This window comes from Periplaneta americana, chromosome 3, assembly GCF_040183065.1.
Source record: "Periplaneta americana isolate PAMFEO1 chromosome 3, P.americana_PAMFEO1_priV1, whole genome shotgun sequence".
NCBI classification, from domain to species: domain Eukaryota; kingdom Metazoa; phylum Arthropoda; class Insecta; order Blattodea; family Blattidae; genus Periplaneta; species Periplaneta americana.
In genome coordinates this window covers 115,807,560-115,831,148 of record NC_091119.1, presented here as the reverse complement: position 1 = coordinate 115,831,148, position 23,589 = coordinate 115,807,560, and the positions used below count along the sequence as shown (strand labels likewise).

Below are 23,589 nucleotides of genomic sequence, written 5' to 3'. Positions count from 1 at the left end.
TGGAGGAGGCTGAGTAATACGCAGTGTTTACAGCTAAGACGCCTGGAAGACTAATCTTTGTTATGAGAAACGGGGAAGACTGTCAGCTGCGCAATCGGTGAGTGCTGCCTCCCTGCCAAGCTAATGCTTCCGAGGAACGCCGAAGACCGTGAGTTGCGTCGTACGTGAGAAACCTGTTACATACTGTATTAAGCTCAAGTACTGCTATAAGTATCAATCGGATTTCTGAGAGCAGAATAAAGGAGAAGAAGAAAGTAAGAGGATGACGGAAAAGACAGAGAGAGAACAGGGGAGTAAGAGGGGAGGGATGGAGAATGCGAAATAAGTAGAAGTAAAATAGGGAGATGTAGAATTTGGAGGAGAATGGAGTAACTGTGAAAGGGGACAAGGCGTTAGGAGCAGAAGTATATGGGGATTGAAATGTGAGTTGTAGACATAGGAAACTGAGGAGAAGGAAGAAGAGAAGAGATAAGAGTATAATTATGACGAGAAGGAGAAGAGGGCAAATCACTTCTTGACTAAACTTACATTTATTTTCAGTAAGTGCTCGTAATTCGATAAATAATCAAACTATGTTAAAATTAAAGAAAAACTAATCTATGTACTCAAAACTGGTCACAATGCCCAAATTCACTTGCTAAATTTTTCTCTCTTTTTTTTTCTCTCTTGTGCGTTAGTTGTCGATCTGAATTAAGTTAATTAGTGTATTAGTAAGTTTACTAAGATAGTTTACCTGTCTTTGTAAAGTTTATGTTATATTATTGGCTAAGACCACACCGTACCCGAGCCTGGATCTTACGGTAGTGGCTAGAAACATTTTGTGTTGTATACTTTTGAATTCATACTCACTTTGCTTAGTAGCTAAATAAAATAATAAAAAAACGCAGTTCTATCTTTGCAACAAATGTCCCAGTGAGAATTCGTAAGATAAATAAATTCCTTTAATTTATACATTAATATCGTGCAAAGCTTAGGATTAGGCGAGAATAATAATCTGTTGTATTCTTAAAATGTGTTAGTCTTGAAATATGTAACTTATTTCAGTTAAAATGGGGAAGATCCGCTGGTGCTCTAATTGGGTGGCGTTTATGGATAACATAATGCAGACACAGATCCTTACAGAGGACACCCGAGGCCTCTTTGTTCCAACTTCTCTGGAGAAGCTCACAATAGATCCCCAGAAGCATGCTGCTGATCTCAAGGCTTTGATGTCTGAAAGTGAAGAAGCAGGTAGGCTGCTATTTCCATTTAGCCTCGAATGCGGTAGTATATATTTAGATCATTAACGATATCTACTGAAGGCTACTATAAGCATGAACATTTCTACGTTTGTATGAAATAATCTATGAAATTTATATTGCAATATGCGCCAAAATATACAATACTGGAACAATATGTTACTGTTATTTGTTGTTGTTAGTTATCGGGATAATAATATAAATGTTCAAAATGTGCTCCATTGCTATGTAGACAGTGTTCATAACGATCACGCAGATTTTGAAACATATTCTGGAACATAGGTTGCTGTAGAGTCTGAAAAACGAGACGATCTTCTGACGTAATGCAGGCACAGTTGTGGGTCGATCATTACAGTTGAAAATGTTCTCCTTTAACATTCCCCACACGTAAGCATCAGGTGGTGTGAAGTCGGGGGAATGTGATGGGTAGGGGAACTCAGTCCCACGGGAAATGATTCGTCCTGGAAAGGTTTCTTGCAGCATAGCCAGAGACTGTCGAGCGGTGTGGCAGGTCGCCCCGTCTTGTTGGAACCACTGTCTATTCATCTGAATGTTCCTGGCACGACAAAACCTTGTTAGATCCTGAATAAATGGTCTGACCACCATGTTCCTATAACGTTCCTAGGTAACAGTAAGAGGTATACCATCATCATCCTCAATGAAATACGGACCTAGCACACCGTTTCCTGACACTGCACACCAAATCATCACATGCACATAGTGTAGCGGTTTCTGAACGATAACGTCTGGCCTCTCGAAACCAAGAAAGCGAGATGTTTGGCGATTGATAAAACCGTCCAAGTGAATGTGACTTTCGTCGGAGAACCACACGTTGAGCAAGAAATCTGGATCCTCGTACAACATGGCCAAACATTTTGCACAATATTCAATCCTGACATGCCTATCTTGCTCCGTCAATCGTTATCCAACCTGTTTTCCGTACGGAAATCCACCTAAGTCTTTAACAATCGTCGAAATGACGTATTGCTGATGTTTAATTTCAGGGATGTTCGTCGAAGACTTCCTTTGGTGACTGCAACACCTGATTGAGGACACGTCCATGATTGTCAATTGTGGACACAGTTACTGGCCTACCAGACCTTCCCTTCCGTTGACACAATACACTACCCGTACGACGAAATTTTGTAACGACAGACAGCATAACTGTGTTGCTTGGTGCCGGCTGATTAAAGTGTTCACGATATTGTTGCGCCACTAACTTTAAACTCGGTCCGCCTTGATAACCATTTCCGTACGAGCGAAAATAATACTCCACTATGAACAGTTTTTCTTCCGTCGCGAGTCCCATTGTCAATTCCAACCACACAGCACAACGTTCGTTACACAACTAGCAATACATAATGGTGATGCAACAACACGCAGATGCATAGGCATAATCATGCGGGCTGCGCGAAATCCAGTACTGTATATTTTGGCGCAAACCGTACTAAGAGTATTACATGCAGTATTCAAGGATGAGCTGTAACTCATCTCACGCCTTCTCATGAGAGGGACGAGTGTTCAACCATTGGTAGATTTTTTTATTTATGGGGATTAATATGCTGCGACAATTTCCTGTACTTCAGTTTATTTTGTCTTCAACATTACGCAATTTTTTTTACTATATCCATGTCTCGAACTACTAACTGTTCATGAAGAGTCTTTGCAATAATAAAAGCTTTTGAATGTAAAATTATGGTATTTTAATTTGATATTTACTTTGAAGAGTAAGCATATTAACCACCGTTCCCACCGAACATGCCTTACGTTCGTCATCGTTATTATTATTATTATTATGATTTTATTGTTATTGTTATTGTTAATACTTTTATAAGTAAGCTACTATTTATGCTTAGCTTTTATCTGCCTGTCTCAGTGGTGTAACCAATACAGTGCTTACTGTAGTGGCCAAAATGTAGGACTACTTGTCGTAAAATCATATACAAATCCTGAATTTGATTGTATCTTAAAACTAGTTTCCAATGGAAAGAGGAGGTGAAAACACTGTAGAAGCCATCGATTTTCTTTGGTATACCACGTTCAATTTTTATTTTCATTATATTTGCAATGTTTTAAAAAGTTACAAAAATAAGTTTTTAAAATATTATATTCATCACAAAAATAAAAAATATATATATTTACAAATTACGAAGAATGGCACTTTCCCCGAGTACACTTGGACCTTCATTATTTCAAATCACTGTTTCGTTAACATATCACAGCGCTGAAGAACAGCGACCCGACAGAATGATCACAAACTTTAAACCATATTCCTTTTATCCCAAATTAACGTAAAGTTAGTTCTAAGAAATTTATGTCTTATTAAATGTAGTTTGACATGATATTCTTCGATATGTACGATGTCTTTTATGAGATTAAACAATTTGACAGGACTACTAATGAAATTAACATTCTATACTTAATATCTAAAATGCATATGCAAGTTGTACAATTTGCTTTTTCTTTTAATAATAATGGTACTTGACTTACCGTCATTCACTCATATGAAGCCAGTTATGTAGACTAATTTAACGTTAGAGGCGTTGCCCAGGTGCGCCATAGGAGGCTGGTCTACGCTACATCTGCGATGAGATGAGATGAGATGAGATGAGATGAGATGAGATGAGATGAGATGAGATGAGATGAGATGAGATGAGATGAGATGAGATGAGATGAGATGATGGTGATTTGTTGGGATGCCTCAGGGAATTGGAGCTCCCGGAAAAAAAACCTGTGTTACCTGGCCCACAGGCTTGCCCAACATAAGTTATAAATCGGGGGTAACACCGGAGATCGAACCCGGGTCCACAGGACTGTAAGTGTAGCGCTCTAGCCATTAGACCACCGTGGCAGCTTGTACAATTTATGTCGCGTCCTTCATTTACCAATATCTGTTACAATAGTGGTGATGGCAGTGGTAGCGATGGCGTTGAAATGAACAGTGGGTGTTTTTATTATGGTAATGAAAATTATTGTGCATTGTATGTACTTAGAATATTTCTGTCACCATCGGTAATAATTGCTCTAGATTACCTGACTCCACAGTTATGCTGTGCCTGCTGAAAGTTGTATTTGGTCCCATGATTCAGTGCTGCCAGTTCATGTGTGCCATGAGCTGGGCATCGTGAGGTCCGGTGGTGTGGAATTGCGAGGATTGAAGGCAAGTGGTATAAGTCGGCGAAAGCCCCTGGGCACTCCAGTGCTCGAGAAGTACATGTTTGTGCCCAATGCAGAGCCCGCCGGCCTGGACTTGCACACTGCACTGCGTGTGTGTATGCACATAACGTTGGAGAACCAGACCGACATTCAGGTGAAGGCAGTGGAGCTGCACAAGTCAGGCCGGGAGCCTCTCTCTCCGGTGCTGGCGCTCGTTCTTGGAGATCTTCCTCTAATCCAGGCAAGTAATAATTATTGTTATTGTATAGTGACCAATGTCCTATAGTTATGTATTATTAATCTTCGCTCGTCACATTGGGCTCCTACAGAACAATTGAAGGGCTCCCTGCAAGAAGAGGGTGGCTCCACTTTTGGGTCAAATTAATGTTTTGCTTGTTTCATACGTTAAAATATATATCCTATCTTTTAGTGCAAGAACGATGTGATTCCAAGCGTTTGGTAATAACTTAACAGTGGAATTGGAGCTGAGCTCCCAATCGTTTCGTTGCAAAAAGGAGGCAGCTCCTGGAGCTATATACAGACTAAACTGTAAGTAATGTAATTAATTTCAGGAAGTTATTCTTTGAGATATTTCAAACATAAAAGTTTGATACAATTTTGCCTGTTTGTGCTTCCTTTTCGAGGTAAAAATAATTTTATATGAAACTTTCATAGTGTATTTTGGGAAAGCTATTGAATAAATTCCCAATATGCTCAGTCAATTTAAGATAGGAGTGTATTATGATAATAAATGACTGAAATAATTTTAGTTTTGACCTTTAAATGTGCAGAAATTTGATCCATACCAATGTAAGTTTTCGTTCCGCAAAGGACTTTTAAAAGCTGGTGCGGTGTGAAAACACTGTAAAGCTGCCTGGAGAAATGCAGCTCGGGTATGTAAGGAATGGTTGGGTGAGACAACGAGAATTAGAATCATGACACAATTGCTTTTAAATGTGGCTCGGGAAATTTGATTTATTGTATCTGAGTATACCGATTACTTCTTTAAAACTTAATGGGAGATAACTATTTCTAACTGGCTGAAGAAAATTATCGTAGTACAACAAAAGGAGATTTTTTTTAATCATTAATCACATTTGTATAATGTAAAATAGGCTTTTTTTATTGTCTGTGTTCGTGGAATATTTAATTAAAATTAAATCGAAGAGTTTAAAAATAAAATTTGTTGTACATCAGCATTGTAAATAATCTTTATCGTTAGTGAAAATCGTGCATAATGTGCCACATTATCTTTGTGGCTAATTACATCCAATTTTATTGCAAAAGGGGGTAAGCTCCATTATTTGTTCATATTTTAACCTCCTAAATTGTTGATTGTAATAAATGAGTGAGTGATGAAATGAGACTCCTAGGTATCTAGGACATGCTCTGAAAAGGGAAAGAAGCTTACTTAAAATTTGAATGTTTATAATGTTTTTTCCTTGCTTTCCACAACTTTGTAAAAATGGAGCTACCTCGTTTTTGAAGGGAGTCCTTCAATTCCCCAACTACGTCCTATAGATACGAATTGGCAATGGGCGATACCTTACCGATAAAATTAGAACTCCATTTATAATTCAAATAGGAGGAAACGGTCCTTTTTGACAGTAATGTTGATTATTAAAAAAAAAATAGTTATGTAAGCTTATACAGTGCGTTCGCGTCACGCTTGATCAGTCTGAGATGTTAGTTATAGAAGACGTGTGTGCTTGTGTACTTCTTTTAAATACGTTTGAAGTGTGTGTGCTGTGCATTAAATTAGTTGTTGAGATCCTAATTGAAATACGGGCTGAAAAGTTTACTCTACAACAGCGATTATTTATGCACGAAACTTACGTCAAAACAGATTCATGCCGACAAGTGTGTAGGCAATTTGCAAAGAAATTCTTCGATATCCGACCTCCAAATAGAGGTACAGTTCGAAACCCTGTCATTAAATTAAAAGAAACGGGATTGCTGAACTCTAAAATTCGTTGGCCAAAACGAAGGGTTCTAACAGAAGCAAAACTTAATACTATTGGTGCATCACTTAAACGTTTTCCTAATAAGTAAAATTTGCGTCGTGTTGTACAAGAAATAGGCGTATTAAAAAGTTCAGCCCACACGACTAAATTTTTTGAATTAAGATCTTGCAGAGTTACTGTAGTCCAAGAGTAAATTACGGCCGCATGACAACGAAAGTCGAGTGAATTTCTGTAATTGGGTTTCACAAAACATTGTTGACGGTATTGTTGATCCACATTTAATCCTTTTCTCCGATGAGATATGTTTCATTTACGTGGTCATGTATGTTCACAGAACAATAGGTTCTGGTGCACAGAAAATTCGCGATTAATTCATGAAGTTCCCCTGCATGATGAAAAGATTGGTCTGTGGTTGCCGTAACAGCAAATCGAGTAATAGGATCTATATTTTTTGAAGATACTGTAAATTCAGAGAGATATCGTACGCAAATATTAGCACAGTTTTTGAACAATTGTTTGATAAAAACTTTTGCGTGTGAATTCAAATTTCATCAAAAGATGTCAGCAACCACTGTAACACAGGTTAGTGTAATCAAATGATGATTGTGTGCATGCCTTAATTAATGAAAGTTATATGAGTGCAATACGCGGGAGATTACGGATCTAAAATGCCGCGCTTTATCTCGCGCTCTACAGGCTTGCTCCCGCCCGCGTTCTTCGGATCAAGCATGAGGCGAACGCACTGTATATTACCATTACTTTTAAACAAACCTACCGTATATCATAGTCAATGTTAACAACGAACTCCGTAAATATCGATATATTAGAAGCTATTACCTAAAGTACAGTATCTGAATAGCTGTTTCTTGTAAATTTGTGCAAAATTAATTGTATGCGTTCATTTAAATCCTTAAATTTATAAAATCAGTTAGGTGTCTTACTTTTTGCGATTGCAAAATCCTACTTCTTGTGAATAACGAAGAAAAAAAAATTGTCTTTTTCTTTGGATGCATAGTAAGTTATTTAATTTTATGCATTTCTTTTGAATGATCGTTAAAATGAAAGGAATGTAACTGACAACATTACAAAGAACTCAACTGTTATGAAACGCCTGAAACGCATGATGGAAAGTTTTGTCATATTCATTATAGGCCTATCGATTGTTTTACTCTCATAAATGCTGAAAATGAGAATCCCGAAATTCATTTCTTGCAGTTTCACGATACAAAAATCTCCTTGTAATAAGAAAAGAAAAAAGACCATACGTCAGAGTAAAACCTTCATGACACTTACGTTAAGAGTTAAGCTCGTATTAAACACAATATCCTGTGAAATGAGTTCAGAAGGTTTCTATAGTTGTAACAGAACCTGAGCTTTTGTGAAACCTGTAGAGAGATATTGTAATTATAATTAAATATTGTTTGAAAATTAATAGGTTTGAAGGAAGAAAACTCACATTGAATCACTTGTTAACAGGCAGAGTTAACATTACTGGCAAATGCGGAAGATCCATTGATAAACAAATTGGAAATTACTGGCTTCAAAGTGGAGGACCGACATCTGATGTCAGAGCAGAAGTGCACGTTAATTATTGCTTCCGACGTCCTGTCCCAGCCTGACCTACTGCAGACTGCATTGCGAGCCCTGGCTGAAGGCGGCTGTATCTTATCTAGGGAGAAATCCTGTGCAGAAATAACAGATTATTGTTCCTTCAAACTGGAAGTTGTGTTCGAGAAGACTCTTGAGGACGAAAAGTTGGTTTTGCTCAAAAAGGTAATAGTTATTACTTGTATTTACACTTACGCCTACATATGACATAATATTGTTTGCAAAATATGAACCCTTGGATTTTTCATAGCATCTAATAACAGTGCATGCTTCTGCAGTCACGAATTATCCACTTAAGTCTATTAAACGTAAACATGAATGGAAATTCTTATCAAATCGAAGTGACATGATGTAAAATTCAGAAGTTTTGTAATAGACGTGCAGTCTGTTCACTGTATTTGTAATTCTGATGTCAACAAATGCACGTGTATCTGCCTAAAAAATATCGTTGTCATTGATAGAGCCATTTACGTGAACCATTTGGTAATGCAGCGCGTAAAAGTATACTTCTATAATTTCGCAGTTGTTTTCGTTAAATTACATATCTATTTTCAGACTTATTTCCAAAGACAAATATTTTCTTAAAAAATATGCTATTACACAGAAAGAGGGAATCAGGAAGTGGAAATAATGTTTTAAAATAGGCTTACGTTGCTGGTAAGTGTGATATATAGTCACGAACTGATGAGATTGCATGCAGTAGCTGTATCAGAGACTTCTGATAATCTGCTAGAAAATATCTTGATATTATAATGCAATTATATACATTTTTCGAATCACAACTGTCGACCTGAAAATGATAAACAGGAAAATACATCTGTTTAACAACCCTCTAAATTTCCTCTGCAGTGAGACTCCACATAATCTACAAATGGAACTACAGTGAAACCTTTCCTTACGGACACCCTCAAGATACGCACACTCCTCATATACGGACAGATTTTTATGTCCCAACTGAAATAATATAGAAATAATTATAAATTTAACTCTCGTTTATACGGACATGGACACGGACAGCTGTTTCAAATTCCTAAAGCATGCTTTACCTCCTGACTGCGGACAGAACTTGGATTTCAAGACCCAATGTGTTACAAAAATGGATAATTTAGTACAGAAATTTCTTAACATGAAAGAAGACAATATGGGTCTCGTAGGCTACCTCTAGCCCAGCTGGCTACCCCATGTTAGCTGGAAGCGGATGGATAAACAAAGTCATAAAATTTAACCTGTCTGATGGGTCCAAGATTTCCGCGATCGTGAAATTGTATTCGACACATGTTAAGGTTAGATAGATTATTCTCTTCACTTCAATTAGTTGTTCTGTTTCGAGAGACATGACACCTGAACGTGAAGGTTAAGTTGAAAACAGCAAATTACAGTACTGCATAACTGTAGACCCTAGAATAAAATTGCATAGCACAGTACTGTATTTTCCTTTTTCGGTCTTATCTACTGTAGTTCAAAGTTGTAAAGAATTTACTGTAGTACAATATATTGTATTTAGAATTAAACTACAGTAATACATTTCATTTAAAGCGTGAAGGGATACATAATGCATATTATAAATTTACTGTTAGATTGGGGAGCCTCCCTCCCAATAAAGGACTCTTCCCAGATACGGAGAGATTGTTCTGTCCCTTCGATGTACGTAAATGAGAGATTTCACTGCACTAGAATTACAGAGTTCTACTACAAATAAATGTTCTAACTAGAGGTGGGGAAAAAATAACGTAACAGTTATTTTGGAACCGTTCCTTGTTTGGAACTGTTCCAAAAAGTAACAGCACCTTGGAACACTATGTTCCAAAATAACAGTGTTGCTCTGAGCTAGTACGAAATACTTGCGGTTACAAATACTCGATTCACTTTGGAACTACATTATGACAACGCCTGTTCCACAGAATGGAACATGTTTGGTACTATTGAAAGCAGTGACGCCAACTTTTGGAAAACAGCGGGTAGGCTCAAACATTTGACGAGCCTTAAGTTAAATAAATCTCACAACACGATAAATTATTGGGTGGGCTCGGATTCCACGAGCCCATGTAAGTTGGCGCCACTGTTTGAAAGCAGAATTGCGAATCCTTTCGTCGTACTGAAAAAAATGTTGGAAACTAAAGTAAAAGATAAATAGTAAAGATACGAAGATAGCCTTTAAAAAAATGTACACATTATCTTGGAACTGATGTTAATTAAGTATAGGATTCTATCAAATAATATAATACCTGTATTATAGTAACTACATTGTGAATTTTATCAAGGGAGATGAAAATATATAGGTTATGTTTAATTTCCAAATATTTTACAGTTTTAGTTTCATTACCAATTCTTGAAATTAAACTAAAATCTGTTGAAATATGATTATTATTGAAGTTCTTTTGTTTAAAAAAAGTACAACGGTAAATTTTCATATTTCATTACAATGAGATTATTATTCTTCATGACGGTACATTATTAATATGAATTTTAGCACGGCCGAAATGATTATAGCTTTTATTTACGCATTTTTGGAGAAATTGAACACTACTGTGACCTTCAGCTAAGCAGAAGAGGAAGAATAGGTTAGGTTTTATTTACCACTGGGATCCATTTCGATTTCGTGACCAATTTACAAATAATTTAAAATTACATTACATTTCCTGCTTCGAGCAAACCTGATCTACGAATTCAATTTAGCATTAGAAAAGATTTCATTTCCAGGAATTCACATCTTCGACTCATTATGACATCGTAATGCATCACATGCCATACAGGGAAGTATGTGATCATTTAGCGTCCGTACATGTTCCTAAATACCACTGTTACATTACGTACTAGTAGTACGTGGCTCTTCCACTGTTACATTAAATACTCCTGTTACAAAAAATACTTGCTGTTACAAAAAATACTCGATGTTATGGAACTACATTATGAGTCATGACTATAAAATAACGTAACGGCCTGTTCCAAACCATCACTGTTACATTACATACTAGTAGTACTGTATCTGTTATACAACATACTTGCTGTTACATGTTACAATATACTCGATGTTATGGAATACGGCCGACTTGATGCTCCCTTCGCTTTCAAAGATGAAGCGAAGCTAGCATCAAGTCGGCCGTGTATGGAACTACATTATGACAACCAAAGACGTTTTATAGTTTAACACCGTTGACAAGCGTTGCTGCTGTGTTATCAATTTAGCGACTTTGTCACTAGATCTGACTACTTTTAACAATTTTCAGGGACAAAATCAATACCAACTTTTAATCCTGAACTGGCGTCGTGCATAAATATAACGTAACTGGTTTCGTGGTGTCAGTACTGTCAGTATGACTTCTGGACTTTCTCATGGCCCTCGACTTATACTTTTGCCTTTTTTACCCAAATGTTTGCATAAACTACTTTAACTAAAGTGTTTTAACATAAATAAATTGTGTCACACGCTTCACAGAATGACAGAACTGAATTTAGGGACTTGACTCTGGAGGAGTTTCGTTCATTCCTGGTGTGTTTTATTTTGGTACAGTTTCCACATTAAATTATATATATACATATATATATATACACATATATAGGCTATATATAATGTAAAAATTAATTTCTGATCCTACAGAATTTATCTGTTATGGTAACAACATGGAGTCAGGCCACAAAGGGAAAAACACTGTAGGAGGGATTCGATCCGGTGCTGTGGAGCGAAATTCGGCGTAGGCTATATAATATATGGTGGTACTGTTATTTTGGAACTGTTATTTGGAACCTAGTATTTTCATGGAACTGGAACAGTTGGAACTGTTACGAGAAAATAACTTTTCCCATCTCTAGTTCTAACAAGAAGGATGAGAATTATTTAAATCACTGCCCTGTAATAGATTTCCACGGTTGCGGGAGTTTGCAACAAACGTAATAACCAGAGACTGGAAATTTGGCAGAATGCCTTTTTAAATGTGTTAAATGTATCTTCATTTTGAAAGTAAATCTGTACGAATTATACCTTTCTGATTGAAACGCCACAGTTTTATGTTGCCCTTTTCTGCCTTTTTTAATATAATGCCTAATTTACAAAATAAATGTTTCTTTGCCTTTATTTGATTATTTATCTATTTATTAATTTATTATTGAAAATTGCCTACAGATATATTTTAACTTATTTCCATAACCGCTACAATGAAAGTGACTTCACCGAATATATATTATTTTATTTCAGTCTGTTCATATTCTCTTCGCAACAATGAGTGCTGCCGTGCAGAAATGTGTAACAGTAAGCGTTTTAATTATCGCTTGTGTTTATTTGACAAGGCAACAATGAGTGCGGATCTAACATTATTTTTAACGGTTATTTTTCTTTCAGTTTTCATTTCGATGTTGTCGTAGCTAGCAGCAAGATGCCGAAATTCAGTGTTCCTTTACGCAGTAAATTGCAGAGTTACGTTAATACTTTTGGATCCGACGTATTTTGTACTGACGGTAAAGTACTTACATGCAAAATATGTGAGAAGTCGGTGAACTGCAAAAAGAAATATTTCATATCGTAACATATCAGTACAACCAAAAAAAAAAAAATGCACTTTCCAAGGCTTCTGGGAATAAGATTTCTTTGCTTCCAACAGTAATTGCAACATCGAGTCGAAAATCTCAATTTGCATTCGACTTATACTGTATAAAGCTTTTCTTGCTGCCGAAATCCCTTTGTGGAAAGTGCAAGGTTTTGGGTCTAGTGCAAGGTTTTTGTAATTGCCTTTTATTGCCTAGTTTAGCTACAGTATTTATAATGCCTTTTTGTCTGCCTATTTTGCTATTTATGATGCCTTTTTTACCTGCCTATTTTAATGATTCATAATGCCTAAACTTCCGGTCTCTCCTTATCATCGACTATAGATTCGATAGTTTATTGCTCATGCTATGCGTGGTCAAGCTTAGTTGATGTGCGGCGGATGATTACTGTCGTTGCAGGATAATGGACGCATCCACTTGCTTACAACAGAGACATGTCAATCTTAATCTGGTGTTGTCTTATCAAAGTTTTCTCTCTGAGCGGAAGAACTGATTCCGCGAATTTCATCGTTTGCCAGCGGCCTCGCTAGCTGGCTGAGATGCATTCACTTTCCGACATTTTTTTAACGTTTTACAATATTTCACAACTTTTTCCTAAGATGATCGGAGATGATAGTCCACTAGAGAATGTGCTACAGAGCTGAGATATCCTAGAGAACAACAGTGTACCCAAAATCGCTTTGAACAATACACATCTCGTCATAGTATCTTTAGATCTGGACGAGGTTCTAATCATTTTGATCACAGAAAAGTGCGATGGTTAATTTTGCAGGCTGCAACGGTAGAGAGGATGGTTACTATCTACGTGAGTGAAGGAAACTACGAATGGTTACCACAACTGCAGGCAGTAGTCAGAAACAGTGCTAAACAACGCGTCATTCTGGTGGCACAAGATGAACATCTCAACGGGATTCTTGGCCTCGTGAACTGCGTCCGCAAGGAGCCGGGTGGTGAACGTGTCACGTAAGACATGTTGCTTTCTTTAAGTAATGCTTTGTGATGTACAGGCAACGAAACTTAGTGCCCGATGGAACAGGTTTGCTGTTCCTTTATTATAGGTACAGGTTTGTTTACTTGCGCGTGAGTAGTCATGGTCAGTGGTGGAGATGGATAGGTAGAGACCACAGATTTTAGCATAATGACATGAAGTGTAGAATAAATACAGTAATTTCTGGTAATAGGCCTAAAGGGGAGTCGATATGCAAATTAACCATTTCAGTTTGCATTTCAGTCAGGACTGAAAGAGTTTTGAAACAATCATCTAACACTTCCAATGTTACAGTTCACGTGATTGAGGCTTTACGAACTCTCATGTTGAATTACCCTGAATTTACATTTGCTGTGTTGAAATGTGTCTGGGTGTCTTGTGCGTCTCTTGGCGCAGAAAGGTTTTCTGAAAAATAGAACTTAATTTTCGTTAGTGACCGTATGCGCAGAATAAAAGAAAATAATATTGTGACTTCTGCTATACTTTCATTCCACAAATAAAAACTGCCCATATTACATCACCTTTACTTTTTAACTTCACTCTAGAATATGCCATTAGGAAAGTCCAGGATAACAGAGAGGGTTTGGAATTGAACGAGTTATAAATCAACTGCTTGTCTATGCGGATGGCGTAAATATGTTGGAGAAAATCCATAAACTATTAGGGAAAACGCGGGAATTTTACTTGAAGCAAGTAAAGAGATAGATTTGAATGAAAACACAAAGTATATGATTATTTCGTGACCAGAACATAGTACGAAATGAGGACATAAAAATCGGAAATTTATCCTTTGAAGAGGTGAGAAAATTCAAATATCTTGGAGCAACAGCAACAAATATAAATTACACTCGGAGAAAACAAAACGCAGAATAAATATGTGAAATGCGTGTTATTATTCGGTTGAGAAGCTTTTGTCATCCAGTCTGCTCTCAAAAAAACTGAAAGTTAGAATTTATAAAGCAGTTATATTACCGGTTGTTCTATATGTTTATGAAACTTGGACCCTCACTTTGAGAGAGGAACAGAGGTTAAGGGTGTTTGAGAATAAGGTTCTTAGAAAAATTTTGGAGCTAAGAGGGATGAAGTTACAGGAGAATGAAGCAAATTACACAACGCAGAACTGCACGCATTGTATTCTTCATAATTAGGAACATTAAATCCAGACGTTTGAGATGGGCAGGGTATGTAGCACGTATGGGCGAACCCAGAAATGCATATAGAGTGTTATTTGGAAGGCCGGAGGGAAAAAGACCTTTGGGGAGGCCGAGACGTAGATGGAAAGTTAATATTAAAATGGATTTGACGGAGGTGGAATATGATGATAGAGACTGGATTAATCTTGCACAGGATAGGGACCAGTGGCGTGCTTATGTGGGGGCGGCAATGAACCTACGGGTTCCTTAAAAGCCAGTAAGTAAGTAAGAAAGTAAGTAAGAATAAATTGATGTATGAAACCTTTTCTATAATTATTTTGACATCTAATATGTAATATATGGTTATTTTTTCACATAAAAATCTCTTTCCAATGTACAAGAAATTATTACGATTACCTTACAACTAATTAGCAATAAAATGCGAAATTTAATACTTCATCACGATTTTTTTTCGAAATTAATATGAAATTCTGTTGTCTCTACCCCATGATGTAAATTACTAGTCGATTGCAGCACAAAGCATGTAAACAGCAGACGACTGCGGTGACTCGGTCTTAGGAACAAGTAAGGCACAGTAGTTCAGCGGGGTACGACCTGCCTTCGATTGTACATCAGTAAAGGGATTCTAGAACACAGTTAACCTGAAATCACCTGCCTCTCTACCATCGGGCACTAAGTTTCGCTGCCTGTGATGAATTTCAGAGTAAAATATCTCGCCCATTCTGCTCGTTTGCATAAATAACTTTCTCACTAGTTCGTTTTAACAAAATGAACACCTGTGACGTGATATGACGTGACATAATGAGTATCTGTTAGGAGATTTTTAAATAACAGTTATTTACGATATGAGTATCGTAACGTTTCATATTACAATACGAGATTGGAGAGTTGTGAAACGAGGCCGCAGGCCGAGTTTGATAACCAGTCGAGTATTGTGATATGAAGTTGCGATAAGTATATCGTACAACGTTTTATCAACTTCGTTAAAAAATTTTGTTTTTAATAAACGTGATTAGGCCTATATTATTTTTTTAGTTTTGAACGTGTCTTTTGTGGAGAAGCAATTGTATTATTATTAGTTTTTTATAACAGAAGAACAATAGTAGTAAGAGAAATAAACAAACATTGTTAAAATGAGTTCAAACGAGGAATCAGATATTGAAAATGAATAATTGAATGTTTAGTACCATCGAAATCCCGCGAAGATTGGTGTTTCAGGAAAAATGTAGAAAGTGTGTTGAAGATGTTGTTAATGTTTATAATAAATAACATCAATTCCAGTTTATTTAATTGGTAATTTCCTGATACCCGGTACTCGTTACATAAGTCGTTTTTGTGGCTCACATTACGCAATCACTTAGGTAATTGGGGTATCATTACCAACTAGTTGCGTAATAAAAGGGTCATTACCTAACTAGTTGCATAATGAATGTGTTTACAGCATTTGTGTTAGTGATGTAAAGTCCACATTACATAATCAAAGTGGATAAAGTAGTTTACTAACTAATGTAGGAAGTATTCAGTAAGGATGCGACCCGCTAATTAAATTTGTAAAACTCATACGTAACTATTGACTTCTTTGCACTACTTTACTCGTTACCACCTTTAATATGTAGTTCAAATGATCTTAGCATGAGATAGTTCCTTTGTACCGGTATTATACATTTCTTTGTTTTGTATCTGCTATGTCGTTTTCCTCAAACGAACTTGCATTTAGTGTTCAAACCTACCTAGTCACACTTATCTATAAGAATGGAGGCAAAAGAATTGTGATTATTACAGAGAAATTAGTATCCTTAATTCAGACTATAAAATATATGCTGCTATCATAAAAAAAAACAAGTTCTGTAATGAAGGAAAATTTAGTGAAGATAGGAATGGATTTCGAAAAGGGCGATCGTGTTGTGATGCTTATTTCACACTTAAAATTTTAGTGGGAAAGGACCGTGAATTCAGTATAGCCTGTATTGATTTTGTAAAAGTGTTCGACATGGTGAACATAAATAATTAAATGAGGCTTATTCCAGATCTTGACACATAATGATAGAAGAAATAATTTAATCAATCATCATTCATCATTATCTATAATCACAACGAAATTGCAGTTAAAAGTGAAAACCACATATCTAACTGCATTCAAATAAACAGGGGCGTCAGATAAGGATGAGGCCTATCTCCTGTTTTATTTATAATCTACATGAATGCTCTTATGTAGCAATGGAGACAAGATCCTCATGGAGGAATAAATATCTTAGAAAATATACGTTTGGAGTTGGACACATTATTATACGCTGATGACTAGACAATTATAGTCAGATCTGAAGATGAATTACTACAGAGAGCAGTGTACAATTTGCAGAAAACTGCAGAAGATTTTGACATTAAAATATACCCAATTAAAAAAAAAACTATGACATTTCAAAGGAGCGTACAAATCAGAAGTAAAATGTACATTGTTGTTGTTGTTTAGGCAACACTGTCTGAAGACAGGTCTGAACCCCTCAAGTGATACCAATAAGGCACCACTTATGAGGCAACTAGACCAGGACATAATGGGATAGGATGGCCAATTCCTTTCCCCCTTCATTGCATACATTGCCGACTAGCTACATATTACACTAGTCAGATTTCAGATGAATACAAACAATTGTTCTTCCTCTGACAGATACCGTCAAGTGAGATGTACTGCCTGATAATAGATGTACATTTCAGCCAGAACCTCAATCAGAGGTAAATTGTATTAGCAATGCCATAATTAAACTAGCTAATACATTCAATTATTTGGGCTACACAATATCATATCTGGAAGAGGAAAACAATCACTGAAAATTTCAAAATTTATTAAAATGACTGGTGTAATAAATCGAAATATTCAAATCACCACAAGTTCAACGACATACCAGGCTTATAAGTTGTAAATTTACAGAATTTTAGCTAGTCCAGTTTAGTTTATGGTAGCGAAGCATGGACACTTAGAAAAATAAATGAACGGTTGTCATCTGCTGAAATGCGTTTTATGAGATAGACAGCGGGATATACACCTTTAGACCATCGAAGAAATGAAGACATCCTCCAGGAGCTGAAAGGTGAACAAATTTTTGCAATACATTCATAGTTACAGAACTCAATAGAAATATCATGTTGAGAGGATAAACAATCTTAGTTTTCCTAAATTAATCTTACCATTTACACCAAGAAATCGTCTACTTCCTTGAAGACGTAAAAAGAGATTGCTAGAGACTATAACGGGCCAGTGAGAACCAATACTTGCACGTCGAGGATGATTATGAAGACTATCTACTTCGCACATAAATCTTATAAACGTGTAAAGCAAGTGCCTCATGCCGCTTGAAATTGTCTGAATCTGTAGTTCCTAACAAGTCAACAATATTCCGTTTAATTGATAAATTTTGTGGGCTTGAGAGATAAAACTTCGATGAAAATATTCACATATATCACGAACAACAGTTACGCAGAAAATTTGGGTTTGTTGTGCAGTCTTCCGCCGTCGTGTGATAAGTCCTGAACTTCGTTTATTTTTATGAGACATCAAGTGTCTGTGTTCGAAGTGCAAAAAAAAAAAATGTAACTTTTGGCATAAAAGTTTACTCTAATGTCGCGCCGTCCGTTTCGCTCCAGTCTCCATTTAGTATGTCTCGAGGTTTTCCACATCCGTTTTCGGCTTTTCCTCTTCTAAATTCACATAAGTTCCTTCAAACGGAACGGTGAGACATGGAGTGAGACAAGTGGCCAACAGACTTGGAGCTTACATAGATACTTCCTCACAAATTCCTTTTGAAGAACGCGCGATCGCGTACTTTTTAATTTTTTTCTCCGCTCACTGTCTTCTTGTTTCATTCTTTCATTTATTTCACACAACAGTCACGGAAATATTAGGTATATTGGTTATATATAGGTCTACATGGTTATGAAATAAAAAAATAAAATACACTATTTACTACAACAGGGATGAAAAACTGTCATAAGCCGGAACACGTGACTCATCCCTTTCTTTCACCCCCATACGTCATTGGATATGGTAGGGGGAGAGGAAATATGTATTCAGTGTGCTTGCGGATGTCACAGATACGTAATTCAAGGGGGTTTGTGGACGGAGAACAAATTCTTTCCCCATGCCTCTAACCCTCTCTTTACCAATTCTGCTTCCCTGTACTACAGTGTTAAATAAGGTAGGCTGCATATTGTATTTTAATAACTTCAATTCGAGTATAGATCTTTTATGCAATAGTACGTTCTTTCATAGTGAATATGGTAACGCAGAAAATCGGAAGGCCTTCTATTCACATAGACCAGCATTCATCAGCACAGAACACCCTGGGGCTAGCTTCTCTTACATGCGGAGAACACACTGCACTATGGTGCACTCGTAGCTGCTAGCGGGTATGCTCTCTATCTCTTCCTGGTGCACGACGGGGCACACGGGACGGCTCCACTTACCCTTTACCCACTGACATAGACAATGTACTGGAGAGAATGCTGAAAGCAGCAGGAGTATCCAAATCTGCACTTTATTTAAATGTGAATGAAAAGGCAAGAGCGAAATACTGAAAAATCCTTTAAAAAAAAAAAAGAAGCGTGAACCCACTGTCACTGTATCTGATAAATTCAATCAAGATAGGTTTTAAATAAGCTACACCATCTTATATTTCCATACATAATTATAGATTGAAATAATGTTAAGTAATAATATTGTGCATAATGAACGTATTGACAAGTAATTCCTCAATAAAACAAAATAATATATTACATTACGTAATTTATTACAAAGGTAATTAATGTGTTGGTTTCATTTTAAATGATTGTCGAAAATTATGCCTAAATATTTAACTTCAGAGATCTCCTTAATAATCGGACATTTACAATGTGTAAGGCAACATTCAGAGTTATGTAATTTATACTTAATATAGATATAGGAGGTTTGTTACATTTTTCAGATAATGAGAATGGAATAATAATTATGGTTTGATAGAAAGATAATTTATGTCAAACCATTTTGTTATGAATTTATTAATTTATTTATTGATAATTAATATTAATATTATTTAATATTGATAATTAATTTATTAGAACCGTAGAATCGTATATGAGGAAGAATTTAATTTGGAATTGGATTGAACTTTAAATTATGTTGACTGAATCTGTTCTAGATGTGTTTTCATCATGGATCCATCAGCACCGGCGTTTGATGTGAATCTACCTTTCTACAGCCAGCAGCTAAAAAAAAATCTTGCAGTAAATGTATTCAATAACGGGGAGTGGGGATCGTATAGACATCTTCCATTGGATGCCGTCGTCACTGTATCCGTTCCACATGCCTATGTTAATGCTCTTACTCGAGGAGACCTTTCCAGCATGAAGTGGATTCAAGGAGGTCTGGACCCTAACAAGTAAGACTGAAATGTGCTTTCCACCATGCAGTAGCATTTTTTTCCACTTTGTATTTATTTTATTTGCTTATTTATTTATTTTCATCTGTATAAATACAATATTCTTTCTTGTACTATGCTTAATTTGCAATTATGTTTGCTAAGATTCTAATTGCATGAGAAGAGTGAGAAAACTTAAGTTTGCCTTTGTTTCTCGTTTTTGCTTATATATATATGTGGATACGCTGGGAGAAGTTTCTAAATGGCAGTTGGAATTAAAAATGAGTATGTGCAGCTCCCTAAGAACTTTGTTCCGAGTATCATTACTCATCTGAAATACGCGGCAGTTATTTCGTGTGAAGTTGAGAGGTCATTTTCCATTTATAAGAATATTACAACAGGCGGAATGCAATCGATGACCGCCGGTAATATGGAATAATATTTAATTATTAATTGCGTCCCCAAACAATAATTAAATGAGATTGAATCACACGTGCAACTGTATTTTTTTCAGTTCTGTTTTCTTATCAGTGTGCGAAAATCTATCTAATAAAGCTTAGATTTTATACATCTTGTTTACACAACTTTTAACACTATATCACTTCGGAATGTGTATTATATGTCTTTCTCGTGTTAAATTCTATCGTACCTGGTTAACATGTTTCGGCCTGTTATTGGCCTTCTTCAGAACAGACAAACAAAAACACATCCAAATGAAAATCTCAACACACAACTCAATTTCAGAACACACGCACTCTTTGACTCCACATTACACTACACAAACACACCCCCACAGGAAAAAAAACAAAAGGCGCCAAGACCAGCAACAACCAGTTTTGAAGAAGGACAATAACAGGCCGAAACGTGTTAACCAGGTACGATAGAATCATTAGAATCTATTAAGCATTGAACAAGAAAGAATGTTATATTTATTTTTTATTTATTACATATTTATGTACATATTTTGAAATTTTTAGTTACATATTTATCTACATATTTTGCCATTTTTAGCTACATATTTCTAATTTTCATATTACATAAAATTTGTCCTCTAGTTATCACTGTAGCGAATTTCTATAGGCACAGTGATATGCTGGCAAATGTTGAAATTCTAGATAGTTCCCTTGTTGCTTTTCTAGGGTAAATAAGATGATGGTTAAAGTAAAAATAGTCGAATGCCGGTAGAGGGAACTGGAATACCCCCCGATTACCTACCACCAAACACTTATTTGTTCACCACAAGTTCCACTTGGACTCACTGGGATTTCAACTCAGGTCATCAGCGAGGAAGGTCAACGTTGTAGCCTTTCAGCTCACCGTGAACTAAAAAATGACTATTTACTCAGTTCGAAGTTCATGATTTTTTCCTTGCATAAGTTCATGTGGTAAATGAAGTGAGAGAAATGTCTTTAGGAACGATATTTCCACGGATATAGTTAGTTATATTACTACGCCTTAAATCTAAAACTTTTTAGAAAAAATGTAATAAATTTAGAATGTCTGTAATATGTATGTGTGTGTGTGTGTGTGTATTTTCACACTGCAAATGGGTATATGCCCAGTGGCAATAGTAACTAATTACACTCAATAATGACAATTAATATGAAGTACTTTGTAATATTAGTACAATAAATTGCAACCTCATCCGAATATTGATATCTTCAATATGAAATTTTCTAAATACAGAATAGTTTATCATATTTTGCAGAATATTATTATTAGTTAATTTCGAACTATTTTCACACCTTAGGCCAACTTTCAATTTTCTTTCCTATTTTTATATTTTGTGTTTGGTTTTAATAAGGTATGTTTCGTTTTCCTTGTTTATGTGTTTTAAGTTATGTAATCTTTAAGTCATGAACACTATAATTGGCCTTTGTTATGTATGTATGTATGTATTTATTTACACTGCAAGTGGGCAAGCACTGGTGGCAGTGGTACATACAATATAAACAATACACAATAAAATGATAAGCAATACACAATAAAATTTACAATACACAATACAATTTTACAATACATATACAATTTTATACACAATACAATAAGAATACATAATATAATTTAACACAATAATAATAAAACATAAATAAAATGCCCAATTTTACAATACAACCTACATAATTATGTATAGGCCCTACATAAGTTTCAATAGTCTTTCACTTTACTCTCATCTCATTCCCTGTAGTGGCACTATGACGCATTTCACTGACACTTTAGCACACATTTCACTGACACTCTGTAACACATTTCAATGACACTATAGAACACATTTCATTGACGCTATAAATTATCACTGATCGGAACTATTCACTGCGCTGTAAAATCATAACTTCACTGACTCACCTCGCTTCACTGATACAACAGTTCAAATAAGTCAAATAATTACATCCTTATGCATACTTATAAACAGAACTACATTTAAACTAAACATTTCTAGTCTAAGGCCCTCTTACACGCTATTTTTAAATAATTTACAATTCAAACCAAGGAAGTAACTCGTCAGGCTAGATAAATACATGTCACCTTAAAAAATTAAATGTTGAATGTCACCTTAATTTTAATTTGCACTTTATACACAACTTTTTAAGTTATTCTTGAATCTCCTTAAGGGAGGACAGCCCTCAAAGACCGCTGCAGGTAGGTCATTCCAATCATTTATAGTTCTATTTAAAAATGAGAATTTACCTACATCCGTTTTCTGTTTCCTACATTTGATTTTAAAATCATGATCGTTCCTACCATAGTACGTTGGCTTTTCTAACCGAGCCATTATATCTACCCATGCTTTCTGACCTAGATGTGCTCTATACAATGATGTTATTCTAGTTTTCCTACGTCTGTTTTCCAAAGTTTCCCATTTAAGTTCTTTTATCGTATCGTTTCCATCTTCTCTTTTACCTTTAGCAAATTTAGCTGCCCTATACTGGATTCTTTCTAAGGAATTTATCTGATATATTCTATAGGGATCTCAACATGTAGTTCCGTATTCCATTAACGGTCGCACTAACGTTAGATATGCTATTTTCCTCGATTTGGGGCTAGCCTTTCTCAAGATTCTCATAATAAAGTGAAGTGGCCTCCATGCTTTACCCGTAACATTATCAACATGCTCTCCCCAAGAAAGTTTGGAGTTTAAATACACTCGTAGGTATTTACAACATTGTTCTTGCGGAATTACAACACCACTGAATTCGTAATTAAGACTAGTTTCCTCTCGGGTTTTACAAAATGTTATAGATTTACTTTTAGAACCATTTATTTTCATCCTATGCATTAATGCCCAGTTATAAATTTTATTCAAGTCTGTTTGAATAGCATCTACATCTGAATTATGTTTCAAAAGAAAATAAACAAGTAAAATACTGCAGCGTTTACGAAAACAACTGCCTCGAATTAAAAGCTTTTTCAAACAAAAAATTTTATATCTTAGAGATTTATTTAGAACATTCAGGAAGTACCAAGTTCCGATTGCTATTATCCAGCTGTTATTAAGTCGATAGTGGCATTTTCTTCTGTGAACAAAAACTACTCACTAAAAGTCATTTATCTATG

General features: G+C 35.8%; 1 protein-coding gene across 1 annotated transcript in view; it reads left to right on the top strand.

The window, feature by feature from the left end:
* Nucleotides 1–23,589, top strand: part of LOC138695710 (fatty acid synthase-like) — a 183,340-nt gene that overhangs the window by 79,140 nt on the left and 80,611 nt on the right. The window contains exons 17-21 of the mRNA XM_069819825.1: nt 1,045–1,230; nt 4,328–4,639; nt 7,839–8,131; nt 13,278–13,468; nt 19,816–20,055. Of these exons, the coding sequence (XP_069675926.1) occupies nt 1,045–1,230; nt 4,328–4,639; nt 7,839–8,131; nt 13,278–13,468; nt 19,816–20,055 (1,222 nt within the window). The remainder of the gene's footprint in view (nt 1–1,044; nt 1,231–4,327; nt 4,640–7,838; nt 8,132–13,277; nt 13,469–19,815; nt 20,056–23,589) is intronic.